We start from the raw sequence: 22,257 nt of genomic DNA on the forward strand, positions 1-22,257 counted from the left end.
AATGTCAAAGGAATTATGTGGTGAATATCTCTGGAGTGAGATTTGAAACTGTAGTTTTCGGATTCTGAAGCCAGGGGGCTACCGATGACTGCTGTGGCTCATTGGGATCACGCTTGCCTCCGCTTCGGGAGGTCCTGCTTCAAATTTACTCTGGAGCCCAGTTTAGTCAACCAGTCACCACCATACCAGCCACCCCCACCTCCTGCAGAGGCTTCTCGCAGTCCCTAGCAATCAGGTGCCACACCCTCACGCAATTCTCTCATTGGTACAATTTCAGCTTCGGGATTCTCCCGACCCCACCCCATCAATATTCAGAGTGGCAAACCCATGGTGTACCATTCATGGATCAATTATGACCTGTAAGATCCGGCTTTGTGTGCATTTAACTGTCTATACGCGACATTGGGACAGCAAGGATTCTGCAGCAACTTAAACGGGAGTCTCTTATGTACCGTGGTATGGCTCTGCTGAGCTCACCCAAGGAAATGGATAGGTCAATAGATCTGCCATCGTGTAAGGCAGTGGCTTAAAGATATCTGTCTGTCTGTCAGTGCCCAACTAGTAACTAAATGTTGAGAATATAAAACATAGCAGCAGAATTAGGCCATCAAGTGTGCTCTGCCATTCCATCCTGACTGATAATTATTTATTTGTTCCTTTGTTTATTGAGATGCAGCACAGATTAGGCACTCCTGGCCCTTCAAGCCGCATCACCCAGTAACCCATGAATTAACCCTGGCCTAGTTATGGGGCAATTTTCAATGATTGATTATCCTACAAACTGGTACATCTTTAGACTGTGGGAGGACACCCGAGAGGACCTGGGGGAATCCCACACAGTCACAGGGAGAATGTACAAAATCCTCCCAGGCAGTGGCAAGAATTGAACCCGGGTCACTGGTACTTAAAGCATTGTGCTAACTGCCACTCCACCCAATTTTCCTGTCTTCTTCCTGTAATCTTTGATGCCCTGACCAACCAAGAATCTGTCAACCTCTGCTTTAAGTAGACTCAATGACTTTGCCTACACAATTGTCCATGGCAGTGAATTCCACAGATTCACCACAATCTGACTAAAGAAATTCCTTCTAATCTCTGTTGTAAATGGACATCTCTCTATTCTGAAGCTGTGCCCTCTGGTCCTAGACTCACCCACTATAGGAAACATCCTCTTCCACATTCAACTCTGTCTCAGCCTTTCAATCTTCGATAGGTTTCAATGAGATCCCCCTCTCTTTCTTCTAAATTCCAGCAAGTACAGGCACAGGGTCATCAAACATTAACCCTTTCAGTCCTGGAATCATTCTCATGAAACTCCTCTGGATTAATATTGTCATGTACTGTAAATTGAACTATATATAATCAACCCTACACCAAAAGATCATATGATCATTAGAAACAACAGAAGATCTTCAGATGCTGGAGATCTAAGCAACACACACAAAATGCTGCACCAGGCCAGGTGGAAGAGAGTTACTCATTTTCTATGTAAAAAAGAGTAAACAGTCGACATTTTGGTTGGTCCTGCTGAAGGGTCTCAGCCCGAAGTGCCGACTGTTTACTCTTTTCCATAGATGCTGCTTGGCCTGCTGAGTTCTTTCAGCACTTTCTGTGTGTTATATATGATCATTTGATATTGTAAGATAGTTAATTTCAGTGACATCATCAGTATATTTCCTCTCATCCAATTCCAGGGGTATTAGTATTGTCCTGGTATCCTTCTGGATTAGAAGATGACTACAGTGAGCCTGTGGATGACCTGGTACCTGCCATTCTGGATGCTGCCGAAAGATACAGTTTAAAGGTAATTCATTCTCATTCTCTCTCTCTCTCTCCCTCTCTCTCTGTCTCTCTCACACTCTCTGAAAATCCCTGGAATTTATTAGGTGGAACGGAGAAGTAAAAAAGAGAAATAAGAAAGGGTTTTCTGGAATCCAAAAATAACTGGAATTAGATATTACCAAAAGCAGAAACAGTCTAAATTCATGGTTGATTTAAGAAAAGGGAACATAGGACACTGCTGGACAGGCCCTTTAGCCCACAGTGTTATGCCGACACTTTAAGCTACTCTAAGATCAATCTAACCATTCCTTTTCACAGAGCCCTATATTTTTCGATCATTCATGTGTCCATCTAAGAGTTCCTTAAGAGTCGCTAATGAATCTGCCTCCATCACCACCCCTGGTGATGTGTTTCATGCACCCAACAATCTCTGTGTCAAAAAAAAACTTAACCTCTGACATTCCCCCGCCCCCCCCGCCCCCACACTTTCCTCCAGTCACCATAAAACTATCCCTCCTTCGTATTAGCCAGTTCCACCCTGGGAAAAGTCTTTGGCTGTCCACGCAATCTGTGCATCTTATCATCTTGTACACTTCTATCATTTCATCTCTCAACCTCCTTCACTCCAAAGAGTGAAAGCTCACTCAGCCTATCCTCATGAGACATGCTCTCCAGTCCAGGCAGCGTACTGGTAAATCTCCCCTGCACCCTCTCTAAAACTTCCACCTCCTTCATATAATGAGCCAACCAGAACTGAACACGATACTGTACTCCAAATGTGGTCTAACCAGTGTTTTATGGGCCTGCAGAGAGCTGAGATATGTGGTGGTCAGAGGATTGGTTGGCAGTTGTTCCACAAACAATCTGACCTAGGAAACATAGTGGACAGCAGGATGTACGGTGACACAGCTAGTAGGCGCAGTACTCTCACAACACCAGAGGTCGGGCTTCAGTTACGCACCTTGGGTGCTGTCTGGGTGGAATCTGCATTTTCTCTCCTGTCTGCGTAGGTTTCTCCTACACCCCAAAGACGTGCAGGTTGAGAGGTTAATTAGCCACCGTGAAGTGCCCCGAGTGTGGTCAAATCTAGGGGAATTAATGAGAATGTGGGGAGATTAAAACTGGGATGGTTGATGGTTGGCATGGATGGACCAGAAGATTCACTTTCCACGCTGTACCTCAGGCTCCAAGATATGATTCTAGAGGTTTTGATGAAGGTTACAGAAAGTAGGATTTTTTTTTTAAACTGTATTTGCGGAGAATCTGAAGACCATCCAGTCACAGTGGGATCAGAATCATGGAGACAGCGTTCAGCCACTAAGAATCATGAGTGACCAGTGGACACTGTGATTCCACTGCCACACGTCACAGCCACCCAGCCTCTGACATGAGATAGGCGCCTGGCTTACCCACCAGGGTGGCATGGAGTGCCAAGAGAGTGTAGCTGTCCAGGCACAGATCAATACCAGGGGCTCATACCTGTGCACCAGTGTCCGTGTTACCTGCCGGTCAGCCAAGTTCCTACCTCAGATGCCAACCTGTCCGAGTCTGCCGCTCAGCCCTCGAGTCGTGCTTCAACTCAACCTCCAAGACCATCTGCTGAAAGCCAGCGGCCTTCCACACTGTCGCCATTGGCTGAGCGCTTTTTAAATGCAGAAGGGCAGACACAGGCACTCGGAGAGCTTGCATGAATGGAATGAATAAGTCATAAACATGAGAGCTCTTGCAGACACTGGTTGCACAAGGATTATCATGTAGCTTTCATATGCAAAATGGTATAAGTAATATAATTTGCAGAATAAATGTTATGGTGGCTTTGTGGTTAGATTCATGCTACAAAGCTGGCGAATGTGGAACCACGGTTTTGTTTGCCATTGTCACACACCCAGATGTCATGTGACATACCCACAAACCAATGGATCGCACAGGTACCATCTTGAACTTATAAAGGCTCTTCTCGTGTCCAGAATGGAATGCAGATGGTCTAGTTCTTCATCCTAGATTCCTTTAACATATCTAGCAAGTTAGCTAAAGGCTGAATGACTCAGGATAAGGCAAGAAATTATTTATAAAGGGGGAAAATTTGAATTACAGAAAAGAAAAACTTCTCAAATGTTTATAAAGAATATAGAAAAGGGCTTGTGTGGGTGTAATGTAGGGTAAGATTGGAGGGAGACACTGGTAGAAATGAATCTGGTGCAGAAATGAGTCGTAGTGCTTATGATGGCCCAATTTACTAAGATTGATTCCCTGGATTCTGAGCTGCTGAAGGAAGATCAGTAAGGAAATATTGGAGGCTCTAACCATAATATATTCCTAAAATATGCAAATTATGTAGGTAATTAATTAACAGAGACAATAATCATAATGTCTTTATAAGATATGCAAATAATGTGGGTAGTTAATATGACACCTCTGATCAAGAAGGGAGGAAAGGATTTACAGAAAACTGTAAACTGTTAGTTTAATATGAGTAGGTGGGAAATTCTTGGGATTTGTAATTTGAAATTAATGAGCATTCAAAATGCATGCATTAATGAAGGGCAACTCATATTAAATTGTCTAAAGGTAAGTTGGCTCGATGTGTTTGACAAATAGAATCAGCTATTAAGGAAGTGAGCAATTCTTTTGATTAGAGGTAATTGCTTTAGACGGGACCAGAATAAATGTTGATGAGATTCCTCACAAAAGCATTGGCGCAAGATGGAATTGCAAATAAATCAACGTGGCCACTAAGTTAAATGAAGGAGAGGTGACAAAGCTCCAGTTCTTTGGATTGGAGGGGAAGGTTGTGTGTGGGGTACTCATCTCAGTATTGAGAATAGGGGGGTGATATGGACAGGTACAGGGCAATTTTACTGAAGGCATAAAATACAGATGGCGTTAATTATGGAAAATAGATGAAAAAAGGTAGAATAATGTGACATATAGGAAGCATGTTTGCAACACAGCAAAATATTTTAGAAACCAGGGTCTGCAAACTCATAGCGATGATTCACCATGGCACAGTCCACAAACCGCACTCCTTCTTGCCTACCCCGCCCTTAAACCTTCCATGCACAGATGAAACCTATAAATATATAATGTAAAGGATTTATAATTCATACCTTCCACTGAGGCAGATACTGCCAGGAATAGGGGGATAGCCAACAAGGGGTGGGATTTGGCGGAGCACCAGGCAGATAATGGGGTCCTCCCCTCCACGGGCAGAGGGTCCACTCCGTTCCTGCACCAATAATCTTAACAGAAAGATTGGGTACTTTGGGATGCATGTGTGCAATCTCCAGTGAGATGTAACACCTGCCCTGTTCTGAGCCACTTGGCATATTTATATTCCCTTTATGTAGAACTCGGTGGACAGTGCCGAGAGATGACCAAACAACGGTCATTTCCAGAAGATTGACAATTGAACTCATTAGAAGCGTGCCGGGCACTGGAGAAGCATTAACTGCAGTGGCATGGATCCTGATCAGAAAAATCCAGTGCAAAATCAATATACTCTAGAGTCAATTGTGTTTCTGACTATCCCATGGATGTAATTGGCAGAATGATATCCAGAATTATGCATGGCCTGGGTGCGTGGTGTAATGCAATTACAACGCCAGCCTGGGTTCGGTTCCCTGACTCTATCTAGAAGGAGTTTATACATTATTCCCCTGAATGTATAAATGTGAGTTGCTTCTGGGTGATTCCATATTCCAAAGACGTGCGGGTTAATAGGGTAACTGGGCACACGGGTGTAATTGGGTGGTCCGGAAGGGGCTGTTACTGTGCTATATGCCTAAACAATAAATAGGTCTTCACAAACACAATTCTCTCTGGAATATCTTGATTCTACATCAGGAGGTGCTGTAAAAAAAAACAGTGTGGTCTAATGTCTAGGCATTTATTATTGAACATACAATAGATAACAAATGGAGCTACGAACGATACGAAGGGATTAAAGAGAAAATTGTGCGGTTACCTCAGAGAATACTTTTACAAAAGACCAGCACAGCTTTGTCCATACTTCCTGTGTGTTGGCGCGTGGCCAAGTGGTTAAGGCGTTCGTCTAGTGATCTGGAGGTCGCTAGTTCGAGACTTGGCTGAGGCTGCGTGTGTGTCCTTGAGCAAGGCACTTAACCACACATTGCTCTGCGACGACACCGGTGCCAAGCTGTATGGGTTCTAATGCCCTTCCCTTGGACAACATCGGTGACGTGGAGAGGGGGGACTTGCAACTGCCGGTCTTCCATGCAAAAAAAACCTTGCCCAGGCTTATGCCCTGGATACTTTACAAGGCTCAAATCCATGGTCTCTCGAGACTAACAGAGGCTAACTTCCTGTCCTTTTTTCTTTTATTGCTTCCTTTCTCACTATCACTTAAAAATCAATAATTCTTACTTGATGTCCTTGGATTCTGATGTTTTCTTCATCACCAATTACACTTGCCATCACCGCACGCCTCGCATCTGATTTGAATCATTTAAGTCAATCGCTCCAATTATTTTCCTTTGGTTTTAATCCATCGTTGTTTTGATGTGTGAACTGGGTAGAGAGTTTCCAAGGTTACCATAGTGTGCAAGTATGTCATCGCCACTATTTATAATCTTCATGCTTCGGAGTGCATGCAGCGGTGAACGATCAGAAAGATCCCCAAAGGTGAGGCATTAGCGAGAAGGGAAATAAAAACAATGAAAATTTTAAGAAAAATCTGTTCATTTAAGGAATAATGAATGTTCTCAACAATCCAGTCAGTACACAGTCATTGAGAATATTGAGGGGAAGCAGAATGCAGTTGGATAGTTAGCTTGAAGAGCACACAGGATGAATGGAATGTGCTTCATAACATGGGTAAAGGACCACGCAGCACACACAATAAGGGGCAGCATGGTAGCTTAGTGGTTAGCACAACGCTTTACAGTACCGTCAACCAGGGTTCAAATCCCACCACTGCCTGTAAGGAGTTTGCACGTTCTCCTTGTGACCGCGTGGGTTTCCTCTGGGTGCTCCGGTTCCCTCCCACAGACGTGTCCTGTGATTAGGCTTGGATTAGGGTTGCTGAGCAACACAGCTCATTGGCCTAGAAGGGCCTATTCCATGCTGTATCTCAATAAATAAATAATAATAAATGGTGGAAGAACATGGCCAAATAGGAGCTTCTATGGAGAGGAATAAACAGCCGACATTTTGGTCCAAGACCTTCATCAGGAAGGGGATGGAGCCAAAATAAGAAGGTGGTGCGAGGAAGGAGTGTGACAGCTGAAACCAGGTGAGAGGGAAGGTGGGTGGATGAAGCAAGAAGCTGGGAGGTGATAGGTGGAAGAGGTAAAGGGCTGAAAAAGTAGGGATCTCACAGAAGTGGACAGTGGACTATAGAAGAAAGTGAAGAAGGAGGGGCATCAGAGGGAGGTAAGGAGACGATGAAAAGAAGGGAAGGGGAAAGAGGGTGTCCAGAATGGGGAATGGAAAAGGATGGGGTGTATGCAGGGGGGAGAAATTACTGGAAATTGGAGAAATCAATGTTCTTGCCATCGGTTTGGAGGTTACCCTTGGCCTCATTATGGTAGTAGAGGAGGCCAAGGACAGACATGTCGGAATGGGAATGAGAAAATTGATTGAAGTGAATAGAGATCCCGCCTTTTGCAGCTTCAAGGATGAGCAATTCATTGCCAGCCATTCAGATAGACTCCGGCTGGTCTGCCCCATCTCCAGTTACCACCTTTAGTCCATTTTACTCAATCAGAAGTCTATCATTCTCTCTTGAAGTCTATTTGGGACACATTCTGAACAGATATTTATACTAGAACACCCCCACCCCTTGTGCTTATACTAGCTTCATGACATCACCCTGGGTTGATTAGTTCTATCCTTGCAATTACGCTCACACAACAGATAGGTTGTAAAATCTTCTTATAGAACATACAATAGAGGTTCATACATTTTACATCAGTACTATCATACACACCAGTAAACGTTGGTCACACCAACCCCAAAGATTCGCAAGTTTTAAACCAAAGTGAAGAAAATCCAAAACCACCTAAACAACTGTGGCAAACTAGCCTGAGATTTAATTGTGATCTTCTCTGGTCATGCCCCCGTTAAAAACTATAAAATCATTCCAATTTCAATGGCATGAGAAGACTTAAATTTTGTCAGGTATACAAGAATTACGAATGTGATTTCATTTCTTTACTAAGAAGCAGACCTTCAATATACTTTTAGTGATTTTACTTCAGATTACTAGGCATAAAAATGCTTCTGTTTGGTTTTAAAGCAGTAGAAATTATTAGATTATGTTACCTAATTGGTTAATTCAAGATTTTACATACAAAGATTAGGTAAATTGACTTAATTAGAATCTTAAATTCAAACTAATCAAAGCAATTATGGGTGCAGTTTCCACTCCAACGCAATTTTTGACCTGGGAATATTTGGTAACCATCTTGTGAGTGGGTCTGTGACACACAGCTCACTATCAGCTGCTGTGTGCATTTCAGGGAAAATGAATCTACAGAAACACTGAGCAGAAGGGAAGCCAGATCTTGAGATTCCCAAGAAGTGCGTGGTCATGAGCTAACTCCTATTTGCAATTATGGCTTTGTTTAATTGAAATCAGGAGAATGTGCAGTTTGCGGCCTGTGTTGATAATGGACATAAACATAGAGTGAAGCTGATGAGTATTGTGGTTCTATTTTAAAGATTTGCTATGTTTTAACAGTCCAGAATGTTTATTTGAATTACCAGCTCTTCCAATCATTCCCTCTTTCTCCATTTCCCCCTTCAATTATCTCTCCTATTGCCTTTGGAAGTTATGACTGTAACCCTTTAGGCAAAGCATTCCAGAACAGTTTGCTGTATTGAAAAGATACCCCTTCCCTGTTACCTGGCTCAAGTGGGATGGTGGTCTCCTTCACTGGAAGTTCATTTGACCAGAACCTTTTATACTTCTCAACAATATACACAGGAGATTCTACATATGCTGGAAATCCATGGCAACACACACAAAATGCTAGAGGAACTTGGCAAGTCAGGCAGCGTCTCTGGAGGAGAACAAACAGTCAATGCTTTGGGCTGAGATCCTTCGTCAGGTCTTAAAAATTCTGAACAATCTTTTCAGTCTCTTAACCCTCTTTTACCTGGAGGCAAATTATGCCAACTGTTTAATCAGCAAATGTTTGTAGCCCCTCATCCATTTGACGAAATCACTTCAATATCCTCTCCAAGGCTACGACATAACTCCTAAAATCTGTCACCCAGAGATGGCTGATTTATACTGCAGTACCTCCTTTCTTTTATAAATGGATTCTGTCCTCTTCTTTGTTGCCTCCTGAGAGAAGATAATATTGATTCCGACTTTTGATATCCAGCACTGTAGGCTTGAGCATTTGGGTAAATGAAGAAGAATTGGTAAACATTCCAATTTTCTTTCCTCCATCTGCCTATTTATGAGTCTCTTTTAAGTATCCCAAATATATCTGCCTCTGCCCCCACCCCTGGCAACACATCCCTTCTGTGTAATAAACCTACAGCTGACACCCCCCCATACTTTCCCCCTATTACCTTAAAATTATGTCCTCTCATTTCCGCCCCGAGACAAAGGCGCTGGCTGTCCACTCTATTAATGCCTCTTATCGTCTTATATACCTCTATCAGGTCACCTCACATCCCCTTCACTCCAAAGTGGGAAAAACCCTAGCTCCTAAACCTTCCCTCATAAGCCATGCTCTCTACTCCAGGCAGCATCATGGTAAATCTCTTCACCCTCTCTAAAGCTACCACATTATTCCGATAATGAGATGACCCAAACTGAACACAATACTCTCAAGTGTGCTCTACCCAGGGTTATATAGAGCTGCAACATTACGTCATGGCTGTTGAACTCAATCCCCTGCCTACTGCAGGTCAACAGACAATGCACCTTTTCAACCACCCCATCAGCTTGCTTGATACCTGAGAGATCGGTGGACGTAGACTCCAAGATCACCCTGTTCCTCCACACTGCTGGGAATCCTGCCATTAACCTTGTACTCTACCTTGAAGTTCGACCTTCACACTTTTCCAGATTGAACTCATGTCTGCCACTTCTCAACCCAGCTCTGCACCCTATCAATTTCCCAATGTAACTTACGGCAACCTTCTACACATTCCACAACACCACCAACCTTTGTGTCATCGGCAAACTTACTAACTCACCCACCCACTTCCTCATCCAAATAGTTTATAAAAATCACAAAAAACAGGGGTGCCAGAACAGATTCCTATGGACCACTGGTCACTGACTTCCAGGCAGAACATGCTCCGTCTACTACCATTCTCTGCTTTCTTTGGGTCAGCCAATCATGAAACCAAGTTTCCCTGTATCCCATACCTTTTTATGAGGGGTGATTGATAAATTCATGGCCTAAGGTAGAAGGAGATGAGTTACATAGCTGAGCTCTCGTTACATACATATGCAGGTTAACTCTTTAAGTGATTATGCAGAAAGTTTGAAGTTAATAACTCATCAAGGGTGATGAATAAGTTCGTGGCCTAAGGTAGAAGGAGATGAGTTATTAACTTCAAACTTTGTGCATTATCACTCAGAGTTGAACTGCATGTGCATGTAACAAGAGCTGTATAATTCATCTTCTACATTAGGCCATGAACTTATCAATCACCCCTGCTGTGGACACTTTCTGGAGGTCCAAGATCCGTATGCTCCACGACCGCTGGACTAAGTGTGTAAATGTAGGAGGGGACTATGTTGAAAAATAAATGTGCTAGGTTTTCTAAAATTGACTCCTTCTACCTTAGGCCACAAACTTATCAGTCACCCCTCGTAATTTCTATATGAGCCTATTATGGGGAACCTTATCAAATGCTTCATTAAAATCCATGTACGTTACATCTACTGCTCCATCTTCATTCATTTAAAATTATATTATTTCCTAAAGATTTTGAGGAAAAGCACTTTATTGTTTGCTGTTTTTTAGTGCGTGCCAGCTGAATATTCCTTTCAGTGGAAAAAATGCATAATGATTAAAGCTTTTAATTAAATTTCTGTGTTGCGATCAGAAATACAAGTCTATTGCCCGTTCTGCATTGATGTTTATTGTCCTGACAACTGGGGAATGAGTTGAGCAAAGATGCTTTCATTTGGCTGATGGATGGGTGGTGTTTACCGAGCCGTTCTCTTCTGAACTGAGCCTGCAGTGCATTTTGAATCTCCGTTTTAATTAGATAGAGCAGTGTGGATGTGGAAACTGGGTGCACACTTCAGCAAGAAGCCGAGCACAAAAACAAAACTGATGCTTACTCAAATGAGTAAGAATTCTTTGCTGGGAGATATTTTGTTTTCACTAACATTTTAACACACATATCTGATTTATTAATGCTTGTATTTACTAATGCCCTTATTTATTTTCCTGTTTATAGCAATTAGAACTTGTCAGCTTTTAGAACCCAGGGAGAGCTTAGCACCACTGTTTACCAATTCTTCAGAAAGCCCCCGTTGTGACACACCTGTGGTGAACTACATATACCTGTCTGGACATGCCCCTCTGCTGACAGCTCCTGTGGCTCCTCCCACAGACCCCTGCTGACTGCTCCTGTGGCTCCTCCCACAGACCCCTGCTGACAGCTCCTGTGGCTCCTCCCACAGACCCCTGCTGACAGCTCCTGTGGCTCCTCCCACAGACCCCTGCTGACAGCTCCTGTGGCTCCTCCCACAGACCCCTGCTGACAGCTCCTGTGGCTCCTCCCACAGACCCCTGCTGACAGCTCCTGTGGCTCCTCCCACAGACCCACTGCTCCTGTGGCTCCTCCCACAGACCCCTGCTGACAGCTCCTGTGGCTCCTCCCACAGACCCCTGCTGACAGCTCCTGTGGCTCCTCCCACAGACCCCTGCTGACAGCTCCTGTGGCTCCTCCCACAGACCCCTGCTGACAGCTCCTGTGGCTCCTCCCACAGACCCCTGCTGACAGCTCCTGTGGCTCCTCCCACAGACCCCTGCTGACAGCTCCTGTGGCTCCTCCCACAGACACCTGCTGACAGCTCCTGTGGCTCCTCCCACAGACCCTTGCTGACAGCTCCTGTGGTTCCTCCCACAGACCCCTGCTGACTGCTCCTGTGGCTCCTCCCACAGACCCTTGCTGACAGCTCCTGTTGCTCCTCCCACAGACCCACTGCTCCTGTGGCTCCTCCCACAGACCCCTGCTGACAGCTCCTGTGGCTCCTCCCACAGACCCCTGCTGACAGCTCCTGTGGCTCCTCCCACAGACCCCTGCTGACAGCTCCTGTGGCTCCTCCCACAGACCCCCCGCTGACAGCTCCTGTGGCTCCTCCCACAGACCCCTGCTGACAGCTCCTGTGGCCCCTCCCACAGACCCCCGCTGACAGCTCCTGTGGCTCCTCCCACAGACCCCTGCTGACAGCTCCTGTGGCCCCTCCCACAGACCCCTGCTGACAGCTCCTGTGGCTCCTCCCACAGACACCTGCTGACAGCTCCTGTGGCTCCTCCCACAGACCCTTGCTGACAGCTCCTGTGGTTCCTCCCACAGACCCCTGCTGACTGCTCCTGTGGCTCCTCCCACAGACCCTTGCTGACAGCTCCTGTTGCTCCTCCCACAGACCCACTGCTCCTGTGGCTCCTCCCACAGACCCCTGCTGACAGCTCCTGTGGCCCCTCCCACAGACCCCTGCTGACAGCTCCTGTGGCTCCTCCCACAGACCCTTGCTGACAGCTCCTGTTGCTCCTCCCACAGACCCACTGCTCCTGTGGCTCCTCCCACAGACCCCTGCTGACTGCTCCTGTGGCTCCTCCCACAGACCCCTGCTGACAGCTCCTGTGGCTCCTCCCACAGACCCTTGCTGACAGCTCCTGTTGCTCCTCCCACAGACCCACTGCTCCTGTGGCTCCTCCCACAGACCCCTGCTGACTGCTCCTGTGGCTCCTCCCACAGACCCCTGCTGACAGCTCCTGTGGCTCCTCCCACAGACCCACTGCTCCTGTGGCTCCTCCCACAGACCCCTGCTGATTGCTCCTGTGGCTCCTCCCACAGACCCCTGCTGACAGCTCCTGTGGCTCCTCCCACAGACCCCTGCTGACTGCTCCTGTGGCTCCTCCCACAGACCCCTGCTGACTGCTCCTGTGGCTCCTCCCACAGACCCCTGCTGACAGCTCCTGTGGCTCCTCCCACAGACCCCTGCTGACAGCTCCTGTGGCTCCTCCCACAGACCCCTGCTGACAGCTCCTGTGGCTCCTCCCACAGACCCCTGCTGACTGCTCCTGTGGCTCCTCCCACAGACCCCGGTATAAAGGCGGTTGGAGGCACTGCTCCCCCCCCCCCCTCAGTCTCCAGGATGTTGTGTGGTGGTCTATTGCTGCTAATCGTGGTCCCTTGCAGCTAATAAAAGCCTATTGTTCGCCTCCCATCTCCGAGAGTTATTGATGGTGCATCAATACCTGAAATGAGTTGAAGCCATTCCTGTATGTCCTCAGGATGGAGTAACATGTGGTGAAGCAGTGGCCTTTTAAACAGGCAATCAAGTTGCATTTATGTGGTGCTGTTTGTAACACACTGAAACGCCCCAAAGCATTTTGCTGCCTGTGTTAAATTATGGGACACATAAGTCACCAATTGCTGGAGAAAATTCTTAGTATAGGGTATTTGAACATTTGGAAACCCTGGCCTAATTTGGGAGAGCCAACATGGCTTTGTGCAGGGCAGGTCTTGCCTTACCAACTTAAGATTGAGCTTTTTGACAAGGTGACGAGAGAGATTGATGAGGGATGTTGCTTATATGGATTTTAGTGAGGTGTTTGACAAAGTTCCTTGTGCGAGGCTAACCCAGTGCATGGGATCCACAGCGAACTGGCTATTTGGATTCAGATTAGAGGGTAGTGGTTGAAGGGACTTCTTCAAGCTGGAGGTCTGTAATTAGTGGAGTTCCACAGGGATTTGTGCTGGGACCTCTGTTGCTTGTGATGTATATAAACGATCTGGAAGAAAATGTAGATAGGTGGGTTAGTAAGTTCGCAGATGATACCAACTTTGGTGGAGTTGTGGATCATGTAGAAGACTGGCAAAGAATAGAGCACAATATAGACCAGTTGCAGATAAGGGCAGAAAAATGGCTGATAGAGTTTAACCCATATAAATGTGAGGTGTCGCACCTCGGTAGGGAAAATGCAAGGAGACAGTATGCTGTTAAGAGCAAGGCCCTGAATAGTGATACTGAGCAGAAAGATCTTGGGAATTCGAAGTTCATTGCCCCTTGAAAGTAACTACGCAGATCAATAAGGTGGTTAAGAAGGCTTATGGATTGCTTGCTTTTATTAGTTAAGGCATTAAGTTCAAAAGGCAGGGGGTTATGTTGTAACTTTATAAAACTATGGTTAGGTCAGATCTAGAGTATTGTGTGCAGTTCTGGTCACCCTACTAAAGGAAGGATGTTGTGGCATTGGAGAGAGTGCAGAAGAGTTTTACCAGGATGCCGCCTGGTTTAGAAGGCTTGTGCTATCATGAGAGACTGGATAAGCTTGGGTTGTTTTCTCTGGGGAGTTGGAGGCTGAGGGGAGATATGTCAGAGTTTTACACAATCATGAGAGGCATAGATGGAGTGGACAGAGAGTATCTGTTTCCCAGGTTTGAAATGTCCGATGCCAGAGAGCATGCATTGATGGTGAGAGGGGGTAGGTTCAAGGGGGATGTGAGGGGTATTTCTTTTTTAACTCAGGGTGTTGTGGATGCCTGGAATGTGCTGCCTGGTAGGGTGGTGGAGACAAATGCATTAGAGGCTATTGAGAGAGGTTTGGATAGGCACTTGGCTGTAAGGAAGATGGAAGGATATAGACATTATGTTGGTAGGAGGGAGTAGTGTTTGGGTATTTTTGATTGGCTTTTCAGCTGGTTTGACACTACATTGTGGGGTGAATGGCCTGTTTCTGTGCTGTACTCTTCTCTGTTCTAATGTTCACATAGCACAAGTCAATAAATACCAAAGAATATTGAACGTAGAGTATTACAACACAGTTATCCCTTCAGCCCACAATTTTGTGCCAATCTTTTAAACTACTTTAATTTATCAGGAAAGATTGAATAGGTTAGGACTTTATTTCTTGGAACGTAGAAGACTGAGAGGAGAATTGATAAATGTATACAAATTTTTGAGTATAGACAGGGTAAATGCAAGCAGGCTTTTTTCCACTGAGGTTGAGTGGGACTACAACCAGAGGTCATGGGTTAAGGGTGAAAGGTGAAAAGCTTAAGCAGAACATGAGGGGAAACTTCTTCACTCAGATGGTCATGAGAGTGTGGAATGTGCTGCCAGCACAGGTGGTGCATGCGAGCTCGGTTTCTAAGTTTAAGAGATGTTTGGATAGGTACACGGATAGTAGAGGTAAGGAGGTCTATGGATCTGGTGCAGGTCGATGGGAGTAGGCCATTTAAATAGTTCGGCCTGGACTGGATGGGCTGAACAGCCTGTTTCTCTGTTGTACTTTCCTATATCTAACCCTTCTGACCTCCATTTTGCTCTCATCCATGTTTCTATCTAAGAGTTTCCTAAATGGCCCTAATGTATCTGCCCCGGCAGGGTATTCCACTCTCTGTGTAAAAGAAACTTACTTCTGACGACATCCCCCCACCCCCATTCTTCCTCCAATCACCTTAAAATTATGCCCTCTTGTATAAGCCATTTCTGCCCTGGGTAAAACGAGTCAGCAATTTCCCCCCTCCCCCACCTCTATCAAGTTGTCTCTCATCCTCCATTGCCCCAAAGGGCAAAAAACCCTAGCTTGCACAGTCTATCCTCATCAGACGTGCTCTCTAATCCAGGCAGCATCCTCTAAAGTTTCTACATCCTTCCTATACTGAGGCTGCCAGAACTGAACACAATACTCCCAGTGTTGTCTAGCCAGAGATTTACAGAGCAGCAACATTACCTCAAACTCAATCCCCTGATTAATGGAGGCCAACACACCATCATCTTAACCATCCCATCAACTTGCACAGCAAGTAATGACCAAATTACCTCTTGTTTTCCTAACAGCGCAATTGAAATTAAAAAAAGCATCATAGTCAAAGGGAACTCTCCTAAAATCTCGAATGTGCTGACTGAGTTTTGTTTCATCCACCTGAAATAGTAGATGGAGCCTTGTTTTAATACTTTATCAAGGGCAGAACTTGTGACAGTACAGCACTCCCTGTTACTGTGTCCGAGGGTTAGACTAGGATATGTGCTGAAGCCTCAGGCTGGGTCTTGAACCCACAATCATCAAATTCAGGAGGACTGTCATTGAATTGCGATTTACAAATGCAGTTACCTTGCACAACATTCTCTTCCCTTGAACTTCACCCATCAACAGAAATCTGTTCTTTTGTCTGCAGCGCTGTGTCCGAGAGATGGTTGCCATGTCTAATCTTAGCCAACAATAGGCTAGAGAAATCCAAGATCCAAAAATTTATTTAAAAATGCAAACACATTAGCAGTATCAACTGAAAATAAATATTCTTCTTCTCCATATGCATATTTTTCTCTCACACTTTGCGGTGAAAAACTGAAGTAAATTCACAGAAAATCTGTGAAATTGCTTATTGTGAAAGTTGCCTTACAACCAGACCCAGCCAGTTCGGCTTGACAATAGCATCTCCTCCACAATCTCCATCAGTGTGGGTGCACCACAAGGCTGTGTGCTTGGACCCCTGCTCTAGTCGCTTTGCACTTATGGCTAAGCACAGCTCCGATGCCGTATTTAAGTTTGGTGGTGACGCCACTGTTGCCGACCAAATCAAAGGTGGTGATGAATCAGTATACAGGAGGGAGATTGAAAATCTGGCTGAGTGATGCCACAATGACCACCTCTCACCCAATGGCAGCAAGACCAAAGTGGAGGAAACCAGAGATCCATGAGCCAGTCCTCATTGGGGGATCGGAGGTGGAGAGGGTCGGCAATTTTACGTCCTTTGGTGTTATCATTTCAGAGGGCCTGTCCTGGGCTCAGCACGTAAGTGCAATTACGAAGAAAGCACGCCAGTGCCTCTGCTTCCTTAGAAGTTTGCGAAGATTCTGCATGACATCTAATACTTGAACAACCGTCTTTAGATGTGTGCTGGAGAGTATATTGGCAGGCTGTGTCACAGCCTGGTATGGAAACACCAATGCCCTTGAATGGAAAAACCTACAAAATGTAGTGGATACGGACGAGTCCATCGGGTAAAACCTTCCCGTTCGTTCAGCACATCTACACATCGTGCTGTTGCAGGAAAGCAGCATTAATCATCAGGAACCTCTACCACCCAGGCCATTCTCTCTTCTCACTGCTGCCATCAGAAAGAAGGTACAGGAACCTCAGGACCCACACCACCAGGTTCAGGAACAGTTCTTACCCATCAACCATCAGGCTCTTAAACCAAAGGGGATAACTTCACTTGCCCCATCACTGAATTGTTCCCACAACTCTTCATCTCATGTTCTCGATATTTATTTATTCTCTCTTTAGTATTTGTAGAGATTGGTGTCTTTTGCACAATGGTGGTTTGCCGTCTTTCATTAATTCTATTATGATTGTTAGATTTACTGATAATGCTCACAGGAAAATGAATTTCAGGGTCGTATATGGTGACATAGATGTATTTTAATAATAAATTTACTTTGAACTGTGATGACTGAAAGGTATAAGGAAATCCTTTGTTTCAATTGCTTTTAAATGTGTAATGGGTAACATTATTGAATGCAAGGACTATTATAAATAAGTGAGTAATTGAACCCATTACAAGGTTTCACCTGTGACACAGTCAGCATTACAGTGGCAGAAATAATGAAATTTATGGAAACTGCTGTGTAAAGAAATTGTTTGACATTGCAAACACCAGAAATTAGAATTCAAGGAGAGGGGGAAAGAGAAATCTGCAAGCCATTTAACCCAACATCTATTAATAAAATCTCTTACTGTGTCTGTATTAGCAGGATATTTCAAAAACAGACAGAAGACCAGAAGATAGTGTATGTGGATTTTCAAAAGATATGCTACATAAGATAAAGTGTCAGGGCATCGGGGCAGTTTGTTAGCACGGACAAAGATGAGGAAACAGGGAGCCGGAGTAAATGGCCATTTTCAAATTGGCAAACAGTATCCGCGGGGGTGCCATGGGAATCAGTGCAGGGCTGCAACTATTCGCAATTTAAACATAGCGACCAAGTGTACTGTAGCTAGCTTTGCTAATGATACAAACTAGATGGAAAAGCAAGTTGTGGGGAGCTCACAACGAGAAATAGGCAGGTTAACTGAGTGGGCAAAAATTTCAGTAGGAAGAATATGAGGTTGGAATATTGTTTAAATGATAAGAGACTACAGAACATTGATATATTGAGGGACCTGGCTATTTCATTTTGTCTCGTATAGAAGGCCATTCAGCCCATTGAGCCTTATTCTAGTCTACTTTCCTGTAATCTATTTTTTGTTCTAACTTTTTTTCAGTTAATAAAATAGTAGAATACAATGGAATATTATATGTAAGCATGCATTTGGGCCCATTACTTCACCTCTGACGTAATCAGCATTCCCGAGTGTAGAAATAATGCATTGTCATATTTTTGAGTAAGTAAACGATTTGACATTGCAGAGTTCAGTAATCAGTCCATACCAGCTTCCAGTGCAATCCCATATGTTGTATTCTCCTATTAACCTCCTTTATAAATAATTCTCTCTCTCATGCCCGTCAACGTCTTCCTGATTCTCCTTCCATTTCCCTACGCAAGGTGTCATTTACACATTTAACATTCCAACAAGAAATGCAGACAGCTAGCATGCAGCTACAGTGAGTAATTCAGAAGACAACTGGAATCATAATAGACTGCAGATGCTGGAATCTGGAGCATCAAACTAGATGGTGGTGGAACTCAGAAGGGCAGGCAGCTTCTGGAGTGCAATTGACAGTCAAAGTTTTTGGCCAAAACCTTCCATCTGGAGAAACGTCTTGACCCAAAATATGGACTGACCCTTTCCCTCCACAGATATTGATGGAAGTGCTTTGCTCCTTCAGCATCCTGCTCAGATCGCAATAAACGGAATACTGGCCTTCAAGGCACAATGTATAAAAGTAGGGCAGTCCTTCTACAACTGTATAAGACTTTGATGGGACTACAACCTCAAGTTAAAATATATTAAATGGTAGCACAGATAACTACTAAGTATTGGGGAAAAAATTAAAGATATTTATTTCAGAAGATCTAGAAAGCTGTTTAAAATCATTCTCTCTTAAGGAGCTCATGTTGTACTACTTAGATTGAGATTGACTACCTATTCTAAGCAATAATGTTCTAAGTTTATTCCAATATCTCCCACCACAGTAGCAGAACCTGTATTACCAATATGTCAGTTCTCCTCCATCTAATTTCATCCCGATGTACTTTATGGGCAGCTTTGTGACCCCTAACCCAAAGCAACAGGAATTGGATTACGTTGCATTTACTTATTGCCAGTAGTTCACAGGAGCTGAGAGGAGAGTCATTATCTCATTGATCAAATTTCCTTTAACCCTGCTCCTCAAAGTGCAAGCTTAATGCACCAGCGAGCTGCCAATCTTTTGGAAGCTTTTAAATCTAGATCCTACAGGCTTACAGAATGACACGGACAAAGTTATCGATGCATCTAAACCGAAGTGTTCTTAAATGTTGGTGTGAGCTCATTCTAATCAAATGTCTTTGTCAGTGGTTTAAAAAATATTGAAGCTTGGTCGCTAGCGCCATAATATTATTATGCTAACCGCTATGCCGCCGTGCCTTCTTTGTTGCAGGAGAGCAAGTAGATCTCTGATAGGCATATAAATGTGCAGAGGGTGTAAGGATATGGACTGAGTGCAAGCAGAATTAGTACAGTTGGGCATTTAGTTACTGTGTTGGTTGTCCGTCATTTCCAACAATGATGTAACCTGTGCGGGAGGAATTTTATAGTGAAAAAGCCATTGCACTGGGGCAGTTTCACTCTCTTGGCCTCAAGAATCTTGGTCTAATGCAGGGGTCACCAACCTTTTTTGCACCGCGGACCGGTTTAATATTGACAATATTCTTGCGGACCGGCCGACGGGATTGGGGGGAGGGGGTGTTAATCACAACCAAAATATAGGTGTTAAGTCAACTATAAGTCAGTTATAAGTGGCTAATACACTCAATTTCATTTCTAAAAGGGTTTATCTAACGAATTTAATATTAAACACACAGCACATAGTTTCCTTGCATGAATATAGTGATGTCAATTATAATTCTCTTATAAGTCAATAGCATCATAACATTTCAAGTAACGTTTGGATCTTAAACACACAGCGCATATTTTCCTCGTATGAACATATAAAATCATTGCAACACACCAGTGACAGGACAAGGTCTCCCGTGAGAGGTCCCCGTACTGGGGCTGCAGCGACCGCAGTCCAGAGTGACTGAGCGAGCTAAGAGTGCGACAGGGCGCGTGCCCGTCCCCCTTGTAGGTAGGTAGGTAGGATCTATCGGCTGACAAAAGCTTGGCTCGAGGGATGACTTTCAGTAGATCGCAGTGAGGTAGCTGCTCTGCTACTTACGAAACCCTGAGCCCAAATTAAGTCGTCTGCGAATATTTTAGCATCGGGTTCCCCACGAACATTCGGTGTGCTAAACAGGTTCAGAGGCAGCGCCCATCTGTCCGTGCTCCAGGCCAGTAGCAACGGTACTTATTGCCGGCCGCGCGAGGCAGCCGATTACCCAAGGCCAAGCAGTGATCCCTGATGCTAGGGTATCCCTGTGTTTAGGCGACTGATGACTTCGTGTGTGTAATGATCTCGCGTGCATTCAACAGTGGGAGTGACAGGGAATGAGGAAAGGTGTAGCTGACTCACATCGTTTCATATCGCCAAATCATATCATTTCCTCTCGGCCCAGTAGCATATGCTTTGCGGCCCGGTGGTTGGGGACCACTGGTCTAGTGGTACGAAAAATTGTCACGACTGGAGACTTTCTCGGCTACAGTGGATAACCATGATGCCTTCTGTGCCTTGTTATGCCCTTTGCTCTCCACAAGGCATTGCAGCACCAGCTTCTTGCCATTGGATCTTCTTGTAATTGATCTCATCGGCCCAGTCTGCTGGAACTGGCTTTACATGCTGGAGTAGGCATTAAGTTACTAAGGTAATTAATTTGGCACATCATAGCACAGAAGCAAGCCCTTTGGCCTGTGTTCTATTTTTAATAATGCATTTAAATCTATTAAGCCTGCTATCCATTTTTAACAATAGATTTGTAAATTATGATTATAGATCATCAGTATAGATCTTGTGAGATACAGAAAAAACGGCACTTCCAGTACACCATAAAACAGCATGTGTTTTGCCTATTCACATGACATGGATGTCACTGGAAATGCTGGCACTTATTGCCCATCCATAAATGAGAATCGGGTTTAATATCAGCGGCATACGTCGTGAAGTTTGTTAATTTTGCAGCAGCAGGACATGCAATACATGATAAATAGAGAAAAAACTGAATTACAGTGTGTGTGTGTGTGTGTAGAAGAGGGTGTGTCCTGGGTGGTGGCGGTCCTTAATGATGGACTCCACTTTTTTGAGGCATTGCACCTTGAAGATAATCTTGGATACTATGGAGGCTGGTACCCATGATGGGGCTGACTGATTTTACAACTCTTCAGCCTATTTCAATCCTGTGCAGTAGTTCCCCCCCCCCCCCCCGCCATAACCAGACAATGATGCAGCCAGTCAAAATGCTCTCCGTGATACATTTGTAGAAATTTTTGAGTATTTTAGGTGACATAGCAAATCTCTTAATGAAATATAGCTGTTGCCTTGCCTTCTTTATAGCTGCATTGATTAACACCCAGGAACTTGAAATTCCTGACTCTCTCCACCTCTGATCCCTCTTTAAGGATTGGTTTGTGTTCCCTCGTCCTACCTTTTCTTAAATCTACTATCAGTATGAGATTTTTGCTGTGACACTGCTCAACTGGTATATCTTGCTCCTGTATGCCCTCTCACCACCATCTGAGATTCTGCCAACAATAGTTGTATCATCAGCAAATTTATAGATGGCATTTGAGCTGTGTCAAGCTACACAGTCATGGGTGAAGAGAGTAGAGCAGTGGGCTAAGCTCACGTCCCTGAGGTGTGCCAGTGTTACTTCTCAGCGAGAAGATGTTATTACCAATCCACACAGAACCTGGTCTTCTGGGTCAAGGATCCAGTTGCAGAGGGAGGTACAGAGACCCAGGTTCTGTAGCTTTTCAATCTGGACTGTAAAAATGAATGTCTTAAATGCTAAACTATAGTCAATAAACAGCATCCTGATATAGGTATTAGTATTGTCCAGGTGATCCAAGACCGCGTGGAGAGCCATTGAGATTCCGTCTGTCGTAGGCCTTTTGTGGCGATAGGCAAATCGCAGTGCATCCAGGTGTTTGCTGAGGCAGGAGTTGATTCTAGCCATGACCCACCTCGCAAAGCATTTAATCACAGTGGATGTGAGTGCAACTG

General features: G+C 44.7%; 1 protein-coding gene across 1 annotated transcript in view; it reads left to right on the plus strand.

Moving 5' to 3' along the window:
- maneal (mannosidase endo-alpha like) overlaps positions 1-22,257 on the plus strand; it is a 63,391-nt gene that overhangs the window by 26,438 nt on the left and 14,696 nt on the right. Inside the window, exon 2 of the mRNA XM_073034397.1 lies at positions 1,695-1,804. Coding sequence (XP_072890498.1) covers positions 1,695-1,804 — 110 coding nt within the window. The remainder of the gene's footprint in view (positions 1-1,694; positions 1,805-22,257) is intronic.

This window comes from Hemitrygon akajei, chromosome 32 (assembly GCF_048418815.1).
Source record: "Hemitrygon akajei chromosome 32, sHemAka1.3, whole genome shotgun sequence".
Taxonomy (NCBI): domain Eukaryota; kingdom Metazoa; phylum Chordata; class Chondrichthyes; order Myliobatiformes; family Dasyatidae; genus Hemitrygon; species Hemitrygon akajei.